The 18,349-nt window shown below is 40.6% G+C and overlaps 1 protein-coding gene across 1 annotated transcript in view; it reads left to right on the forward strand.

Annotated features, from left to right (window-relative positions):
• The window catches only part of MYO5B (myosin VB), a 577,307-nt gene that overhangs the window by 421,470 nt on the left and 137,488 nt on the right, over window positions 1-18,349 (forward strand). Inside the window, 3 exon segments of the mRNA XM_043977928.1 lie at window positions 5,031-5,177; window positions 6,760-6,857; window positions 15,021-15,107. Of these exon segments, the coding sequence (XP_043833863.1) occupies window positions 5,031-5,177; window positions 6,760-6,857; window positions 15,021-15,107 (332 nt within the window).

The raw sequence follows: 18,349 nt of genomic DNA on the forward strand, positions 1-18,349 counted from the left end.
CTAAGCTAGGCTCTCCTCAGAAAGTAGATCTCATCTGTTGTCAAGGCCAGACCCTAAGCCTTTCTGGCATGATAGAATCTGCTAGAATTTGTGCTTTATGGGTATAGCATTTGAGGTCCCAGATTTACCTCCATACCATGATGAGACACAGAGCAGGAATTTTATGGGGTTTATTACCTGCCATTCAGCATGGCACAATGAAAAGAGCACTGCCTCTGAAGTCAAAGGACCTGGGTTCAAATCTCACTTCTGACACCCTCCCTGAGGGCTTGGTTTCCTCATCTCTAAAATGAAGAGATTAGAGGTTGGACTAGATAGCTTCTGATATCCATATCAGATCTAGGGATAGTCACAAGGAAATCTGGTGGGGGGTTTTTTCCCCCGCTAGTTGAGCATTACTGTGGGAACAGAAGTTTATATCACAATGTAGACTTAGAAAGGTTTGCAATAACCAGGTCTCATTCCAGAAAACATGGACCACACAACAAAATAGTAATGCAGGCTAGTTTTATTAATAGGACATACTTAAAATATGAAGGGTGGTAAGGGAGGATGGCAGAAACAGGTCAGGTCTGCTGCAATCCTGAATGTATTTGGGTGCACACTACTGAGAGCCCAGAGGGAATGAGGCACTCAAACCAGTAAAATCTGGATTTTTTTTTTAAATAGAGTTGTTTCTGTGTCTAGTAGGACCAGGAATTTGGGGAAGGGAGTTAGAAGCCTAAACCTAGGGACTGTTGTGGATTCATGTTAATGCTGTGAGAGGAAGGAAAATTCCTGAGCAATTGGTGGCTAATTGTTATTCTAACTCCTTGTCACTGGGAAAGAGGCTTTGGGTCATTACCACTGATCTCACTCTGACATGGTGACTCAGGGATTTTGAGTTTCCCTGGACTTCTTTGTTTTGTGGGGTAGAAGTTGTTAAGGGCTAAAATTCTAGCTAGTCTGTCTAAAATATTTAATGAGTGGTCACCAATAAATTATAAGCTTTAGCAAGAGTTAGACTTTTAAGCGTTTATTAAGGAGAATAAGAATTTGGTAAAGAGAGAGAGAAAGGCCTAGATTTCTATCTATTAAAGGGAGAGCACATTTTTAGCTCCCTTCTCCGCCAGCGTCCCCAGGAAAGCGCGCGAGCCTGAGCGCCAGTCTCTTCCTTCCTCCTCCCACTAGCCCGCGTCACTTCCTGACTCCTGGTCTTGCCCTCAAAGACCTTCCCTTCATGGGCAGAACTCTTCTACAGTAAGTATCCAGCAGGTGGCATTATTCCAATCGTTACAGTCCCCCCTGTTGTTCCTCAAGAAACAAAATGTTTCCTTGACAGAACAGTAAAAAGAATATAATAACTATTGCTAACTAATAATATGTGAACAACAATATAGAAAAGGAAGAGAGGAAAGTTTTGTCCAGAGGGGCGATTTTTTTTTTGTCCTCATGAACCGACGCTTTGACATTAGTCTTGCAAAGGGAGGGCCTCTGCAGAGAATACATGTTACAGATGGTGTATATTATAACAGAAAGAGAAAAAAACAACAAATCAAAACTGTTCATTTAAAGTCTCTGAAAGTCTTTTCTCAGATGTCCTCTAGGTGTAGTCGTAGAATGGAAGTCTTTTCAGGGGTTGATGTGTGGATGCTGGTAATCAGCCAGGAAAATTTCCTACAAAATTGAGCTTAACACAGCTTTAAAATAGCTTTGTCAATAATCAAATAAAACAATGAAAGTTCTCAAAAACATGTCTAAGGGAATACAGAATCTTAGTTGTTAACACGTGAAACATATAATAAAACAAAAATTGAACCATTCTTTAAAATTATAATATTATTATAGTCCCCCCTTATGGAGGGTAATTGAGAAGACAATTGCTGCAATATTAATTAATAAAAATAATTTTTATCTTTGTTTTATCACTTTTTGCATCATCTGCCTAATTATCCTCATGCCATTATGAGAAATTAAAAAATCTAATATAATTGGTAACAGATGTCAAGGCCAAATTCAACACTGTTATTTATCATGACACCTGAGATAATTATGGGGGTTACCATAAAAGAACAGAGAAATGATGGGATATGAGCATTCCCACACTTGAGCAGTATGTACTGTCCATGCAGTATGCCAGGCTTAAAATAGGTGGATGGAATATATGTCCATGCCACCGAACATATTGGAGGAAACTGAGTCAGACTTAATCAGATGCATGGGATTGAGATGTCCATGGCATCAGGCATATAGGAGGGAGCATAGAAGCCAGGTGTAGAAGTGAGATGGGTGGGATCAATACTTCCAGCCATCTGTACAATATTGTGGGGAAAAATAAAATAAAATATTAAACCAAGAGAATCCAACCTCAACATTAGTCAAAAGCCGTTCCCTCGGCCATACCTTGACTTCATGCATGTCTCCCCTCATGTGACAGTTCAGTGTCTGCTCTTGCATGTATTCCTCTTGTGATTGGATGGCATCTTGGCCAACTGGCATCTGATAACTCAGAATAAAGGCAATTAATGTCTTAAATGATAAGTTCCCATAATCCAAGTCTCATATGGATTTAAAAATTGAGGATAATAAATGATTGCAAAAAATGTGAATACATCTTGACTCAGAACACAATATATAATTATGCAACAATTTCAAATAATACCCCTTTTTTTTACTTAGTATACAATTACTTTTGTGAAAAATCAGAACATATTTGAATACAAGTTAAAGCACAACACAATCTCAAAGACAACTTTTACAAATGTTCCTCTCTTTTTTTTTTTTTTGGAATATGCTTATCAAAAATAATACTTCTAGAATCAATTTACACTTGCCATGGCAAACAATTTGCCAGGGAAATGCTTTAAAGAGTTTGATCAAATAATCAGTTGAGAAAAAATAGCAAAAACAAATAACTCAGAATATGGGAGCACAATACTCCTAGAATTAACATTTTATTATGAAATCAAAACCATGTTTCAAAATTAGATAGATGAATGAATAGAAGAAAATACACGTGGAATAATAAAAGACAATGAAATTCAAACTAGGGAAATCTAAATGAGCATGAACTTAATATTAATAAGAGTATTATAAAATATAAACTTGATCACATGACTATAAAAAGCTTTTACAAATATTCTCCTTGTTTTAAAAACTAAGTATAAGACACAATCTCAAAAGCACGAAAATCTCTATGAAAATAAACCCATACCATTAATTTCAAAATGCATATGTAATAGCATAGAAATCCTATGTAACCTCTGAACTGATACTATTACTCTGAGTGAATTCAGAACACTTTTGATTCCGATATCTAAAATCCCCAATACTCATATCAATACCTTGCTGCTTACTTCTACATTTCTGTAAAATATGTACCCTTCCATGGCAAAAGAAGCGGAGTCTTGAACTATGGTGATGATTGTCATTCTTATTCAGCTTAAGTTTTTCTTCTTTAACCCCTCTATATTGTCTGTCGGGCTTTTCACCATACAAACGCTTTATAAGATTACTAATTAAAGACAAAAGCAGGTTAGCAAAATTATGAACAAATCGAGCATATCTGGAATTTAAAGGGTTTTCTAAGGTTGTCTCAGAAGCACAGCCAGGCTGGGAAAGGGCTGAGCCTGAAGCTGCAAATGTAGTTAGAGAAAGTTGAGCATGAGCATCAGATCTCTGGACTTCCCAGGCAGGGGAAGCAATGGGCTTGGCCATGGGAGGAGTAGAGGGTGGGGTCTGGAGAGGAGGGGAGGGACCAGCACAATTTGAATCAGACTTGATTTTGAATTCAGGCCTGGATTCCTCTTCCCCCACTTTGCCTCCAGGTGCTAGGGGATTAAAAGCTTCAAGAGGGTGGGTCATTGCCTCCAGGCATGCAAAATTAAAGCAACAATTACTGTTAGAACTGGGAAAAGTTGCAGGAATCTCTTCAGGTTTCTCTGAAAAAGCATGGTTGGGAGAGGGAGAGATATTTCCTTGTGTGAGTAAGTTGCTGGCTCTTTTAACAAAAATAAAAAGAAAAATAGAAAATCCACAAAAACAAAGCATTAACATGATCTTATCTCCCATTTGTCTGGTTAAACAGACTAAAATCAAAAATAGGATAATTAGGGAGTTTAAAAGGTCCATTTGAAAAAATTTAAAGGAAAACACAGCCAGTACACCAGTACTTAGCAGTTAAAGGGAGAGGGAGGGGAAATTTCTTACCCAACCAGAAGATCAGAAGAAGACTGAGGTTTAGCTTTCCTCTTCGTGGTCAGCCATCTGTTAAGGCTAAAATTCTAGCTAGTCTGTCTAAAATATTTAATGAGTGGTCGCCAATAAATTATAAGCTTTAGCAAGAGTTAGACTTTTAAGCGTTTATTAAGGAGAATAAGAATTTGGTAAAGAGAGAGAGAAAGGCCTAGATTTCTATCTATTAAAGGGAGAGCACATTTTTAGCTCCCTTCTCCGCCAGCGTCCCCAGGAAAGCGCGCGAGCCTGAGCGCCAGTCTCTTCCTTCCTCCTCCCACTAGCCCGCGTCACTTCCTGACTCCTGGTCTTGCCCTCAAAGACCTTCCCTTCATGGGCAGAACTCTTCTACAGTAAGTATCCAGCAGGTGGCGTTATTCCAATCGTTACAAAGTGGAGTTCTTACTGTCTGTAGGTAGTTTTCAAAATTTCACAAGGAAAGTACACAACAGCAGTGCTCATAGGATCATAGTATTGTCCATCTAGAACCCAGAAAGACCTCAGAATCCACTGAGTCCAACCCCATTGGGAAATTGAGGCCCCATGAACTTAAGTGACTCCCTCAAGATCACACAGGTAGGCTATATAGCCAGGTCCTCTAACTCCAGAGTCAGTGTTCTTTCTGTGGTACCATGAATCTGACTTTTCCATTATGATTTCAGTAAGTCTCAGTCTCCCTGAGCTACAATTGCCTCATCTTATAGGGTTGTTGTGAGTACTGAATGACATATAGTATTGGAAAGGTTCTCTGAAAGGTATACAGAATGCTGTTCAAGTCTAAGGGATCATTTTATCATTCTTTCTGTAATTGTTTCTAGTTTCCACTGGTAGCTGAGTTATTCCAAGAGGATAAAGACACAGTACCTGCTACTTCGAAGGGGGCATCTTCAAAAATCAATGTCCGCTCTGCTAGGCCTCCCATGAAAGCTACCAACAAGGAGCACAAGAAAACTGTGGGCCATCAGGTAAGTGTCCCCTAACTTCATGGGGGAAAAAATTACTGTGGGATACATTTGAATTTGATTCCTTGTGGATCTCATCAAAATAAGGAATTGGGATTACATAAAGTAGGTCAGAGAGAGGGAGAGGGGAAAAGGAGAAAGGGAGGGGATTGACAGAGGATGGGAGAGAGGGAAGAAGAGGAAGAGGAGGAAAGAGAGGGGGAGAGAGAAAAAGAGGAGATGGAGGAGAAAGGAGGGGGGGAGAGAGAGAGGAAGAGAGGGAGGAGAAAGGAGAAGAGGAGAAAGGAGGGAAGGAGGGAGGAGAGAGAAAGGGAGAAGGAGGGAGGGAAGAGAGAGAGAGGAGAAGGAGTAGGAGGAGAAGGAGGAGGAAGAGGAGGAAGATATCAGAGCTCTGATTTAATTGGAATAGGAGACATCACTAAAAGATCAGAGGAAACTTTCTTTTAACCAGTGCAGATTCTTATCTTCTGTGTAACTTGAAATTTTACAGAGTTTCCTGAAGCACTAAGGGATTAAGTCCCTTACCCATATTCACATAGATAGTATGTGTCAGTGGTAAGACTTGTGCCCAAGTTTTCCTGCCACTGAGAACACTTACCTGTCCACTGCATCACCCTCTCTTATATTCATGTATAGTCAGAAAATCCTCGTCCTTATAACCAAATTTGTGTATGTATGTTGAATAAAGTATCCTTTATAGATGGAAATTATAAGATATTTTCTAGAGGACAGTTACTTATGAAGTAGAGTGAGGAGGCAGGAGAAGTTTTTAAAAGCCTGGAAGAAAGACTGAACATTGAATCAGGGATGCAGGTAGTCTAAATGGCATAACATTAGAAATGTCCGAGAAGAATTTAAATAAATACAGGAGGGCAGAAAGAATAGTCGAAATCCATTGTCCTACCAAGAGCTTTTGTAATGGGACTCAAACAGCTCTCCCCAACCCTTCCATGATCTGATAGGGGTTCTGGACTCTCAGAATACTTAGATACCAAGAAACAGGTTCTCATCTATCCTACCTAACAAAGACTTCCCACATAATATCAAAAGTCCAAGCCCCCTCCAGTACCAATAATGACAATTCCTTAGAATTAAATTGTGTGGGGCAGCTAGGTGGTGCAGTGGATAGAGCACTGGCTCTGGAGTCAGGAGTACCTGAGTTCAAATCCAGCCTCAGACACTTAACACTTACTAGCTGTGTGACCCTGGGCAAGTCACTTAACCCCAATTGCCTCACTAAAAAAAAAAAAAAAGATTACATTACAGTTGGTGATGGAGTTAGGATTAAAAAAAAAAAAGAATTAAATTGTGTTCTCATGTCCATTTTATCTCATTTGATCTATGCAAGAAGTTGATGCTATAGGTAAGACAGGTATTATTATTATTCCTGCTGCACCAAAGAAGAAACGGAAGCTTGGAGCATTGGCTTGGCATACCCAAGGTCATATAAAAAGTCCAGTGACTGATGGGTGACTCAAGCCACAGTCTTGAAACTCCTAATCCATTACTTTTTACACTATTCCACAATTCTGGTCATTTGCTTGATTGTTGTAAAGGTAATGACCATTCCTTTCATCATTCCCAGTTCCGCACGTCTCTAAACCTGCTCATGGAGACACTGAATGCCACAACGCCCCACTACGTCCGCTGCATCAAGCCAAATGATGAGAAGCTTCCTTTCCAGTAAGTGCTCCTTTTGCAACAGCCCAGGACTTCTTGTCACTCAATGGTCTGGTTGGGTTATAGCCCATGTTCTTTTTTTTTTTTCTTTTTTTGCAGGGCAATGGGGGTTAAGTGACTTGCCCAGGGTCACACAGCTAGTTAGTGTCAAGTGTCTGAGGATGGATTTGAACTCAGGTACTTCTGAATCCAGAGCCAGTGCTTTATCCACTGTGCCAACTAGCTGCCCCTATAGCCCATGTTCTTAAAGGAGAGTGGAAGGGCTGGGGAGAGCAGGAGGGAAACGTGTTTTTGGAAATAGATGTGGAATATAAAGATGAGACACAGCTTTGCAGATTGATCTGTGTGGTCTCCATTCCAGTAATTCACAAATCCAATCCTAGCCAGTGAGAATTCTTGAGCTCCCACTATGTGCCTACTCAGGCTCATGGCACTGTGCATAATACAAAAGGAAAGAAGACAAGGTAGTGCATTGGAAGGGAAAGAATAGTACCAGATTTGGAGCTTGAGGAACCTGGGTTCAAATCCCAGCTCTGTTACTTACTACTGGTATGACCCTTGATAAATTGGTTCATATCTTTGGACACAAGTTCATCTATAAAATGAGGGAGTTGGGCCTGTGTTCTACATCTATGCTCCTGTCATTCTGAGGTGGCAATATTTCACTGACCTCAACAAGATCTTGTTTAATTGGGAGAGAGAGAGATAGACACGCTTGAAACAGAGAACTTTGCCAAAAGACTATATGTTTAAATGCTAAAGTGAGGGGTGCAGATCATAAGGGCTGAACTGGGGGGGTAGGAAGGGGAATAGAGTGAGGTATTATGATATAAAAATTAAATTCATGAATAAAACATTAAAGTAGATATCAAATGCTAAGTGCAAAGATTAGAGGAGTCACCATGGACAGGAATAGTCAGGAAAAATTTCATGGAAGAGAGCAACTTGGGTAGACCTTGAAGGATGAATAAGATTTCAATAAATGAAATAAAGGTAGAAAGACCCTTTGGGGTGGGGACAGTTGGGGGAAACAGCATAAGCAAAGGCACAGAGGTATGAATAAGGATGGCATAGTGGCAGGATGGACACCCCACCTTCAAATGCTTAAGAAGTATGGTACCAAGACTTGGGGTTGGATTTTTTTTCTTTTTTTTACAAATTACTTCTTAGTCCTCTGCCACCTGATTGGTCTTTTAGAGGATCTTCTTGTGGCTTCTTTCATCAGTCCCTACTGTTAAATTGAACTTGGACTGCTTAAGTCCAAATGGGACTGGCCTTTGGAAAAGATGGTGGGGAGGGCATGTGTAAGTGAGCCTTCCCTGGTTGGTGCCTTCTCTTCTTCTCACCTTCTTCCTCTCTGGGTTTTTGAGATACGATTAGGAATTTTCACTGCATGACATCTGTTCCTTGGCTGACTCCAAAGGAGGAGAGGCAGACAGGCTGTGAGAGGAGCAGTGTGTATGAAGGACTTGGTGTCTGTGAAGGGCATGAGGCAGCTTGCACAGAGCCCTGGAATAGGAGTCAGGAGGTTTCAGTTCCAGTCTGAATAACTGTGTGACTTTAGGCATTTCATTATACCTTTTCAGGCCTTGGTTTGCTTAGCTGTAAAATGACATGATAAATGACCTCTAAATCCCTTTTTTTTTTTTTGGTGGGGCAATGGGGCTTAAATGACTTGCCCAGGGTGACACAGCTAGTAAGTGTCAAGTGTCTGAGGCCGGATTTGAACTCAGGTACTCCTGAATCCAGGGCCGGTGCTTTATCCACTGCGCCACCTAGCTGCCCCTCTAAATCCCTTTTCAGTCAAAGTTCTTTTATTCTAATTCTTTTATTTATTTATTTATTTATTTATTCATTCATTCATTCATTCATTCATTCATTCATTCATTCATTCATTCGTTTGTTTGTTTATTTGTTTGTTTATTGCGGGGCAATGAGGGTTGAGTGACTTGCCCAGGGTCACACAGCTAGTAAGTGTCAAGTGTCTGAGGCCACATTTGAAATCAGGTCGCCCTGAATCCAGGGCCAGTGCTTTATCCACTGTGCCCCCTAGCTGCCCCCTATTCTAATTCTTTTTTAAATCAACCAGCAAGCATTTATTCATCAATTCCCAGGATAATCAGAAATGAAACCATCCTTGCCCTCAAGGAGCTTGCATTTTGTTGGGAAGAAAACATGTCCATATGTAAGTATATTAAAAATAGATCCTGGGCAAGTCACAACCCTCATTGTCCTGCAAAACAAAATCAAAATATACCAAATATGTACAAATTCTTTCCTTTTGTTCCCCTGTGGTGCAGTAAAGAAAGGCCAGGATCAAGACTCAGAAGACCTGGCTTCCAGATTAGGCTCTTCCACTAATTTGTTGCATGGAGTTAGGCAAGTAACTTAACCTAGGGTTTCCACCCCATTCCCTATCCAATCCATGAAAGTAATAAAATAAATAAAAACTGATAAGACTTTCCCTTCTTCTCTGCATGGATGTTGCCCTTCTCAAGTGATAGAATAGATGTGAAAGTGTTTGGAGATGAGTAAAATTCTATTCAGATGCAAGGAATCATGTAATGATTCTGAGAGCCAAGACCATGGTTTTTTACCTTTCTTTGGATCCCTGGTGCTTAGCACATTGTTGTTCAGTCATTTTCAGTCATGTCCAATTCTATGAGACCCCATTTGGGGTTTTCTTGACAGAGATACTAGAATGCTTTGCCATCTCCTCCTTCAGCTCATTTTACAGGTAAGGAAACTGAGGCAAACAGGGTTAAGTGACTTGCACAGGGCCACTCAGCTAAGTGTCTCAGGTCAGATTTGAACTCACAAAGATGAGTTCCTGACTCCAGGTCAGACATTCTATCTACTGAGCCACCTAGCTTCCCTGGCACATAGTGAGTATTTAATAAATGCTTGCTGACTGTGACCGACCAACTAACATCTTGAGATTGCCTTCCTTCTCTTCTGGTGGCCTCCCCAGATCCTGGGGCAGCTGCTAAGAGTCTAAATGTACTTTCCCCACCCTATGATTAGCTAACCTGTTCACATTCACCAACTCCACATCTGTCTGAGGGCACTGGTCTGAATCCCTGAAAGTGAACTTATTGGTTTGGAACCTAGGGACCCCAGATACTCATAGTGTCCTGAGTCCAGGCTGCCATATCTTTCAGGGCTTGAGGGAAGGGAAAGGAGAATTTGCTGCATGTGGAGCAATTATTTAAGTGGGCTATGGCTCCTGAGAGGGTACCAAGTTCTGGCAGAGAGAGTCTGCACCCAGCTGTCTTTTCAGGCTACTGTAAGTGTATGTCTCAGCAGGAAGAGAAATGTAAATCTGGACTCTTCCCAGAGGGTGGGGAAGATGTGCAGTTTGGCAATATGGTCCTTGTTGAGTTTTCACTTAGGGATATGGCGTTGTTCACTGGCCATACCATTGTCTTTTCTCCTTTCACAGGGAAAAGGGGCTTATTCCTCTGGGCACCTTATCTCCTAGTGTATTTCTCTCCTTAAATAAATAAACCTAAGTGCAAAATATTGGCCTGATGCCAATTAGAGGATCCTAGATTGAGAACTAAAAAGGACCTTAGAGGCAATCTAGGCCACATTTCCTCCATTTATGGATGAAGAAACTGAGGCACAAGATTAACCTGTCCAAGGTTACATCATAGTAAACAGCAGAGCTGGGATTCAAACCTAAGTCCTCTGACTTCAACTTTAACACTTTTCCCACTGCGCTAATGCTGCCTGTCAGTGAAAATAGGAATGCTTTCTTTAAGGTGAAGAGAAAGGGGGGGAAAGGAAGCTATGAAGCTTTTACTTCTAGTCAGCCTTAGGAGAGTGAAAAATACTAATACTTCCCAATTCCCTTTTAACTTTTCTGAATAACTTCCCACATCTATCATCTCATTTGATCTTCACAATAACCCCATGAACTAGTTAGAGTTGGTATTTTGAGGAAATGGAGGTGAAATATTAGTATTCTCTTCAAGAAGAAATGGAGGTGGGGCAGCTAGGTGGCACAGTGGATAAAGCACCAGCCCTGGATTCAGGAGGACTTGAGTTCAAATCCAGCCTCAGACACTTGATACTTACTAGCTGTGTGACCCTGGGCAAGTCACATTGCCCCCCCCCCAAAAAAAAAGAAGAAGAAAAAGAGGTGAGATTTTAGTGACTTCTTCAAAAGGAAATGGAGTTGAGACTTTAATGTCTTCTTCAAGGTAATGAAACTAATTGCTCAAAATAGCCAGTACTAGAATTTGGGCCTCTCGATTCCAAGTCTGATCTCTTTCTACTACACCATTATGCACCCCCTATAAGCTCAGCAGAAAAGCTATTTTCATCCCAGTTTTACAAGTCTGAGGAATTTGAGGCACAGAAAGGTTAGGAATCCCCTAAACTCTTTGAGCCATTGGCTGTTATCATCCTGTTGAAATCTTCCCCATCATTTGAGACCCAGCTAAAGTGGCACCTTCTCTATGAAAACCTTCTCTAATTTCTCTCTCCCTCTCAGCCAAAAATTACCTTTTCAGTTCTAGGAGCAACAGTTTAGGAAGATCATTGGTAAATGATCAGAGAATATCTAGGGGAGGGAACTCAGGATGGTAAAGGGTCTCATGTCCATTCCTTATGGTGATATGGTAAGAAAGTGGGTAACTTTCACCTGGAGAAGAGAAGATGGGTGGCAGGGTAGGTTGTGAAGTACACAAAGCTTGAGTAGCTCAGAGGCAATAATATCATGGAAGAGGATGCTGATTTGTTCTCTTTGGCCCCAAGTGACAGAACTAGGAGCCACGAGTGGAATTTGCAGAAAGAGATCTTTGCACTTGATGCAGGGAGGAAATATGCACAATTCGATCTTTCCAGACAGGGAATGGGGTACCTTGAAAGGAGGGAGTTCTCTCTTATTGGAAGTTTTTAGGCTGAGGTCGCATGACTCCTTATCTGGTATATTTTAGCGAGGATTCTTCTCAGCTATAGACTAGATTCAGTGAACCCTGAGATTGCCACTCCACCCCCCCCACCAGCTCCAAAATTCTATGATTCTTCTTCCTGGACACTCCCTAAGACTCTGGTTGTTTCTGTTATATATTTACTATATTCTATATTTTGTGAGGATTACTGAGATATATGTATGTGTATACATACATATACAGAAACATATATACACAACACTGTGTACACATATACATACATACAATCATACACACACATATATACACACCTCTCAGAGTCTGTACTTCTTGAGGACAGGTCAGGGAGAGATAATGACACAGTCAGCCTTGGGGTTCCCCCAGCCCCTCTTGAAGTTCCTTGTGATTGCAATCAGTAAACATTTACTAAGCACAGACTGTGTTAGAAACAATGATAAGCACTTTTGAGGAGTTACAGAGATCCAGAAGGCAGGGTCTTTACCCTCATGGAATTTATGATATAATAGGAGATGAGGCAGAGATGTACTAACTGGAATACAAAATGGAACATAAGTACCTAAGAGAAGTCCACATGTGATGCTAGATCAGAAGAGTAAAAGATCATTTCTGACTCGTGGGTTCTATATTTAGTAGCATTTGTTATTATGTGTGTATATATGTATGTATATTTACATATATGTATATATGCATATGTAGATCTCACTTAATAAGTGTTTGAACAAATTCAGGAATGAATTTGTCCTTACATGGCTTCACAAATAGAAGTCAGGTGAAGGTAGGTTCAAGTAGGGAAGTTTAATACAGAAAATTATATTAGAAATTAATATGTATTCTCTTTGTACATATCTTTTGTAAGCTTACTTATATTTTTGTTGTTTCCTCTCAATAGAATTTAAGTTCTTTGAAGGCGGGTAAATGTTTCTACTTTGTTTTGGAATCCTAAGGCTATAGAGCCTGGCACATGGTAATAACTTTATAAATGCTCATGGAAAAAAATTAATTAAGAACCCATATGAGAAATGCACTGCTATTTCTGGGTTGAACTGGCTTTCCCAACTAGGAAAAGAATCACTAGCCTCATCAGAGAGAAAGTAACAAATGAGCATGGGGAGAAACTGCACAAAAGGTCTTTCTGTGCCCTGGAGTTATAAAGAATCTATCTCCATTAATCCAACTGAGGCAGTAGTCTGCCTATTCCCCAGCCAAGGTTTATGCCCAAGTCAACATTAATCTCCAGGATTCCAAATCATGGCCCTGGGACGAAACCTCAACTATGCTCATTCAATCCCCAGTGGAGATGATGCATCGAATGTTTGTAAAGGTTTTACTTTGATTAGCTGGAAGCCGGCTGCATCTTATTGGTCATTACCATCAAAGTCTTAGCCCCATAAGTCAATCTCATCTTTTTCATACCAAGTGTTGTCAGAGAACTGATGAGGCTAATGGCAGAGAGGATGAATCATCTTATCTACAAGTATTTTATTAAATTATTTTTTATTATGCATATTATTTGATGATATTAAATGATACTATTAAAATGATATTAAAGCATTGAAGCACCATGGAAAGAACCCTGAATCCAAAGGCTGAAGTTGGAGTCCCACTTCTCCACTTAAGCAAGTCACCTAATATTTCTTTTTCTTTTTCCTTTCCTTTCCTTTCCTTTCCTTTCCTTTCCTTTCCTTTCCTTTCCTTTCCTTTCCTTTCCTTTCCTTTCCTTTCCTTTCCTTTCCTTTCCTTTCCTTTCCTTTCCTTTCCTTTCCTTTCCTTTCCTTTCCTTTCCTTTCCTTTCCTTTCCTTTCCTGTCCTGTCCTGTCCTGTCCTGTCCTGTCCTGTCCTGTCCTGTCCTGTCCTTTCCTGTCCTGTCCTGTCCTGTCCTGTCCTGTCCTGTCCTATCAGGCAGTTGGGGTTAAGTGACTTGCCCAGGGTCACATAGCTAGTAAGTGTCAAGTGTCTGAGGCCGGATTTGAACTCAGGTCCTCCTGAATCCAGGGCCAGTACTCTATCCACTGTGCCACCTAGCTGCCCCTAATTTTTATTTTTAAATTTTATTTTGTGTATTTTTTTTTCATTTTTAAACTTTTAGTCTTATTGGTGTATTTTGTTTTATTCGTCTTTAAAATGGAGAGAATGGCATTGCCACTATCATACTCACATGGTGGTTGTTGTTGGGTTTTTTTTTTGTGCAGGGCAATGAGGGTTAAGTGACTTGCCCAGGGTCACGCAGCTGGTAAGTGTCAAGTGTCTGAGGCTGAGACTGAATTTGAACTCAGGTCCTCCTGAATCCAGGGCCAGTGCTTTATCCACTGTGCCATTTAGCTGCCCCTCACACAGTTGTTGTGAGGAAAGCACTTTTTAAATCTTAAAAGCACTATAGGAATATGAGTTCTTTTTCAGCTGCCTGGGCCAAAGTTACCTCTTCTATGAAGCCTCCTCTGATCACCTCACCTGGTGAGGAGTGCTCTCCTTTGTTGGCTTTACTGTGGAGTTTTATTTCTCTGTGGTCATGTTTTTCATAAGCTGCCTTGTATTGTAGTTATTTGCCTTTCTGTCCCTTATTAGGCACTTAGATCCTAGTGCACATTTTTATATCCACCATAGCAACCACCATGGTGTCTTGTACATAGTAAAGGTTCATTGGCTGTTGGTTGAATGAACACAACATGCCCAGGACTGAGCTGGTGCTGTGGGGATACCAGAGAAGTAGGAGACACAGTCCTTGCCCTCAAGAAGCTTTAACTCTACAATTAGGGAGATAAATTGTTGGATTGTGAAACATCGATAATATGCTGATGGTGTATAATGGAGCATTAAGTTGTATCATGTTGATTTTGAGTGCAGACCTTAGCTGAATCTGGGTTTTAGAAATTCAGAGATCTGGGAGAGTCCTATAGGGTAGGATCATCAAGGACAGACAGGTTTATGAGAGAGAAATAACAATGTGGACCTTGGAACATGAGTAGAATTGGTCAAGTCTAAGGAGAGCAAATTCCAGGAAACAGCATAGGCAAAAGCCCAGCTTCTGAAACTGTTGGAATGGCTCATGTGTTTGTAGTCTAATTTCTTTCAGTTCCTGACTATCTTCAGTCCCTAAGCTCTCAGGTATAGGCTGATTTTTGCACAGCCTATTGGCAACAGAGACCTAATGAATTAGCACTGGGGGTGGGAAGAGTATTTACTTTTTTTTTTTCATATTTCTGTTACATGATAGTTTGTAGCTTAAAAAAAAAACTTTTTGATTTTTCAGCTTTGATCCAAAAAGAGCAGTCCAGCAGCTCCGAGCCTGTGGGGTACTGGAGACCATCCGTATCAGTGCAGCTGGTTATCCATCCAGGTAATGTGCCCACCAAGCCAAGAGTTCTTAACCTGGAAACTGTGGTTTTGTTCTTTAAAAAACAAAGTATATATTTTACTTTTTTTTTTTTATTGGGGCAATTGGGGTTAAGTGACTTGCCCAGGGTCACAGAGCTAGTAAGTGTTAAGTGTTTGAGGCCGGATTTGAACTCAGGTACTCCTGACTCCAGGGCCCTCCACTGCGCCACCTAGCCGCCCCTTTATTTTTTAAACATTTGAATTTTATTTATTTTCTCAACTAAATGTAAACAAAAAATTTTATCATTTAAAAAAATTTTTTAAATTCCAAATTCTTTCCATCCCTCACTCTTTTCCCCCCTCCTTGAGGGGACAAGCAAGTGGATATAAATTATGCACATGCAGTCATGCAAAACAAAAATGTATGTATTTTCAGTACTATGTTTTAATGTAATTGGTTTTCTTCATAATCATATGTATTTTACACATTTTAAAATATTATTCTGAGAAGAGATCTAAAGCTTCACCAGACCGCCAAAGAGGTCCATGATGCTGAAGAAGTCAAGAGCTCTTATTCTAATCCAAACTTCTTAGGATTCCCAGATGTGGTATCTCCTTTAGAGCCACAGTTCTGCTATTCCCAGATGTGGCATTACCTTTAGAGTCACATTCCTCTGAGTGTGTGTGTGTGTGTGTGTGTGTGTGTGTGTGTGTACATACTACTAATGTCTTTAGGATGTGATGAAGTAGCCCTGGAGCTGATCTATACTGCAGGTCACAATAATGGGGGCAAAGGGGCATCAATAACTATATTTTCTATCTCAGAAGAAATTGTGGGGGCAGCTAGGTGGTGAAGGGGATAGAGCACCGGCTTGGGATTCAGGAGTACCTGAGTTCAAATCCTGCCTCAGACACTTAACACTTACTAGCTGTGTGACCGTGGGCAAGTCACTTAACCCCAATTGCCTCACTCAAAAAAAAAAAAAAAAAAGAAATTGTGTATTAAAGGGCAATGTGCTGTTAGCTGTCACTTGAAAATGTTAGGTTTGCACATGTAGCACTCAAGTCCATGTTTCCTCTCATTTTCCCCTATAATTGAAGTATACTGTCATTAGGAGGCAGTAGACAGCTGTTTCATTCCAGTGTAGGGGCTTCCCTTTTTTCTTTTTCTTTGAAGAATCTTCACTCCCATCTTTGGCCCCCAATTAAAACTTGTCCTTAGGAAAGGAACTGGAAAACTCATTCACACTCTTAGGAATCACTGATTGAAAGGACTGAAAGAGCAAATTTCCCTAAAAGAGGTAACATGTTCATCTTTACCAGTCAGTGATACCATGAGAGTCTTTCATGTCTTTTTCTAAGATCAACTCTCTCTCTAATTTAATTGCACTTTAACAAGGATAGAATCCCTAGCCAAAAGAATGAATTTTTGTCCATAGTGAATGTTTGATATTTTTGAATGAATGAATGAGGGGGGTTAAAGATATCAGTGAGTTTGGAGAGTGAGGTTTTCTTTTGTTTTCTTTTTTGCTGAAGGGGCAATGACAGTGATTTTCCTGGTGCCCGTGGAGTGATTCCATTTCAGCCTGGTTAATCATACTATCCTTGAAAACTAGCTTTTGGGTTTTTCTAGGAGTCCAGATCCCCCTAAGCAGGGTTCTCCTGCTCCTAGTTATTGATATCATCGCTCTGGTGCTTCACCATCATGTCAGGAGTTGAGACTCTGCTTGGGGGGAAAATGCAGCATGGCACTCCCTCTTGTCCTCCCAACCTTTCCACCAGACACTCTCTGGCCCCTGCTGTAGAATCATTTCACAGGACATGGCTAATTAACTACAAACAGCTCAACCATAAGAAAGTCTCCAAATGTTGAGCCTGGGAAGAAAGATGCTGATGGAAACATGAATTGAGGTTTGGCCTGAAAAATATAAGATATGTGGATAAAATGCTTTCAAAACCTGAAATGAGATTCTTCAGTGTGATAAGCTAGTGAGAATGGGAAAATATGTCTTTTTTTTCCTTCTCTCAACCACTGTGCATCCTACACCCCACAGCCCCTGTGGAAAAAGACTCAGAACACCCTGGGGTCCGCTAGATTTCATTGCTGACCTTGGGGCATCAACAAAAACCGCTAATGACCACGTGCCTAATGAACTGGCTCTGCTTTCCCTTCCAACCTGACTAGAAGACTTTAGGCTGATGTGCACTTCATCCCCCACAGCATCTGGTTATCAGCCATTTAATTCAGGGAAAGCCAAGGTGAGGAAGGCTAAACGTCCAATAATTCACTCCACTGGTAAGGCTGCTGCAGTGCCAATCATGGTTACTTTTATCACCTCCTAAATCTGTGAGTTAAGTTTACATATCACAACTTGGATCTGACAAGCAGCATAGACTTTTTGTTTGTTTGTTTGTTTGGTTTTTGCAGGGCAATGAGGGTTAAGTGACTTGCCCAGGGTCACACAGCTAGTTAAGTGTCAAGCGTCTAAGGCTGGATTTGAATTTGGGTCCTCCTGAATCCAGAGCCAGTGCTTTATCCACTGCGCCACCTAGCTGCCCCACCCCAGCAGCATAGATTTTTATATTGGAAAGCACCTTGGGAACTCATCTAACCCAACCTCATCTTACAGAGGAGAGGACTGAGGGCCAAAGAGGAAGTGACTTGTTCAAGGCCACACTGGCTGAGCTGAGCCTAGAACTGAGGTTTCCTGGCTCCCAGTTCTGTGCTCTACAAGGCTGCCTCTCTGATACAGTGCTTCTGTGTTCAATGTCAGTCAGTCATATAATGTCAATAAACATTTGTTAAGTGCCTACTCTGTTTCAGCTGGGTATATAACTATGAAAATGAAAGACAGCCTCTGCTCTCAAGGAGCTTACAATCTAATTTGTTTTTTTTTAAGTATTTTATTATTTTCCAGTTCCATGTAAAGATAGTTTTCAACATTTGTTTTCATAGGATTTTTAGTTCCAAATTTTTCTCCCACCCTCCCTTCCCTCCTCTTTCCCCAAGACAAAAAGCAATCTGATATAGGTTATATATGTACAATCACATAAACATATTTCTGCATTAGTTGTATTGTGAAAGAAGAATCAGAACACAAGGGGAAAACCTCAAAAAAAAAAAAAAAACCAAACAGCCCAAAAGTAGAAACTGTGTTTCAGTTTACAATCTAATTCGAAAAGACAACGTGAATAAGGAATTTGAAGATGGTTTGGTGGAGGGAAGTGTTAGAAAAGAGACGATACCTCTTTAAATAAAGACTT

Source organism: Dromiciops gliroides, chromosome 1, assembly GCF_019393635.1.
Source record: "Dromiciops gliroides isolate mDroGli1 chromosome 1, mDroGli1.pri, whole genome shotgun sequence".
Classification (NCBI taxonomy): Eukaryota; Metazoa; Chordata; class Mammalia; order Microbiotheria; family Microbiotheriidae; genus Dromiciops; species Dromiciops gliroides.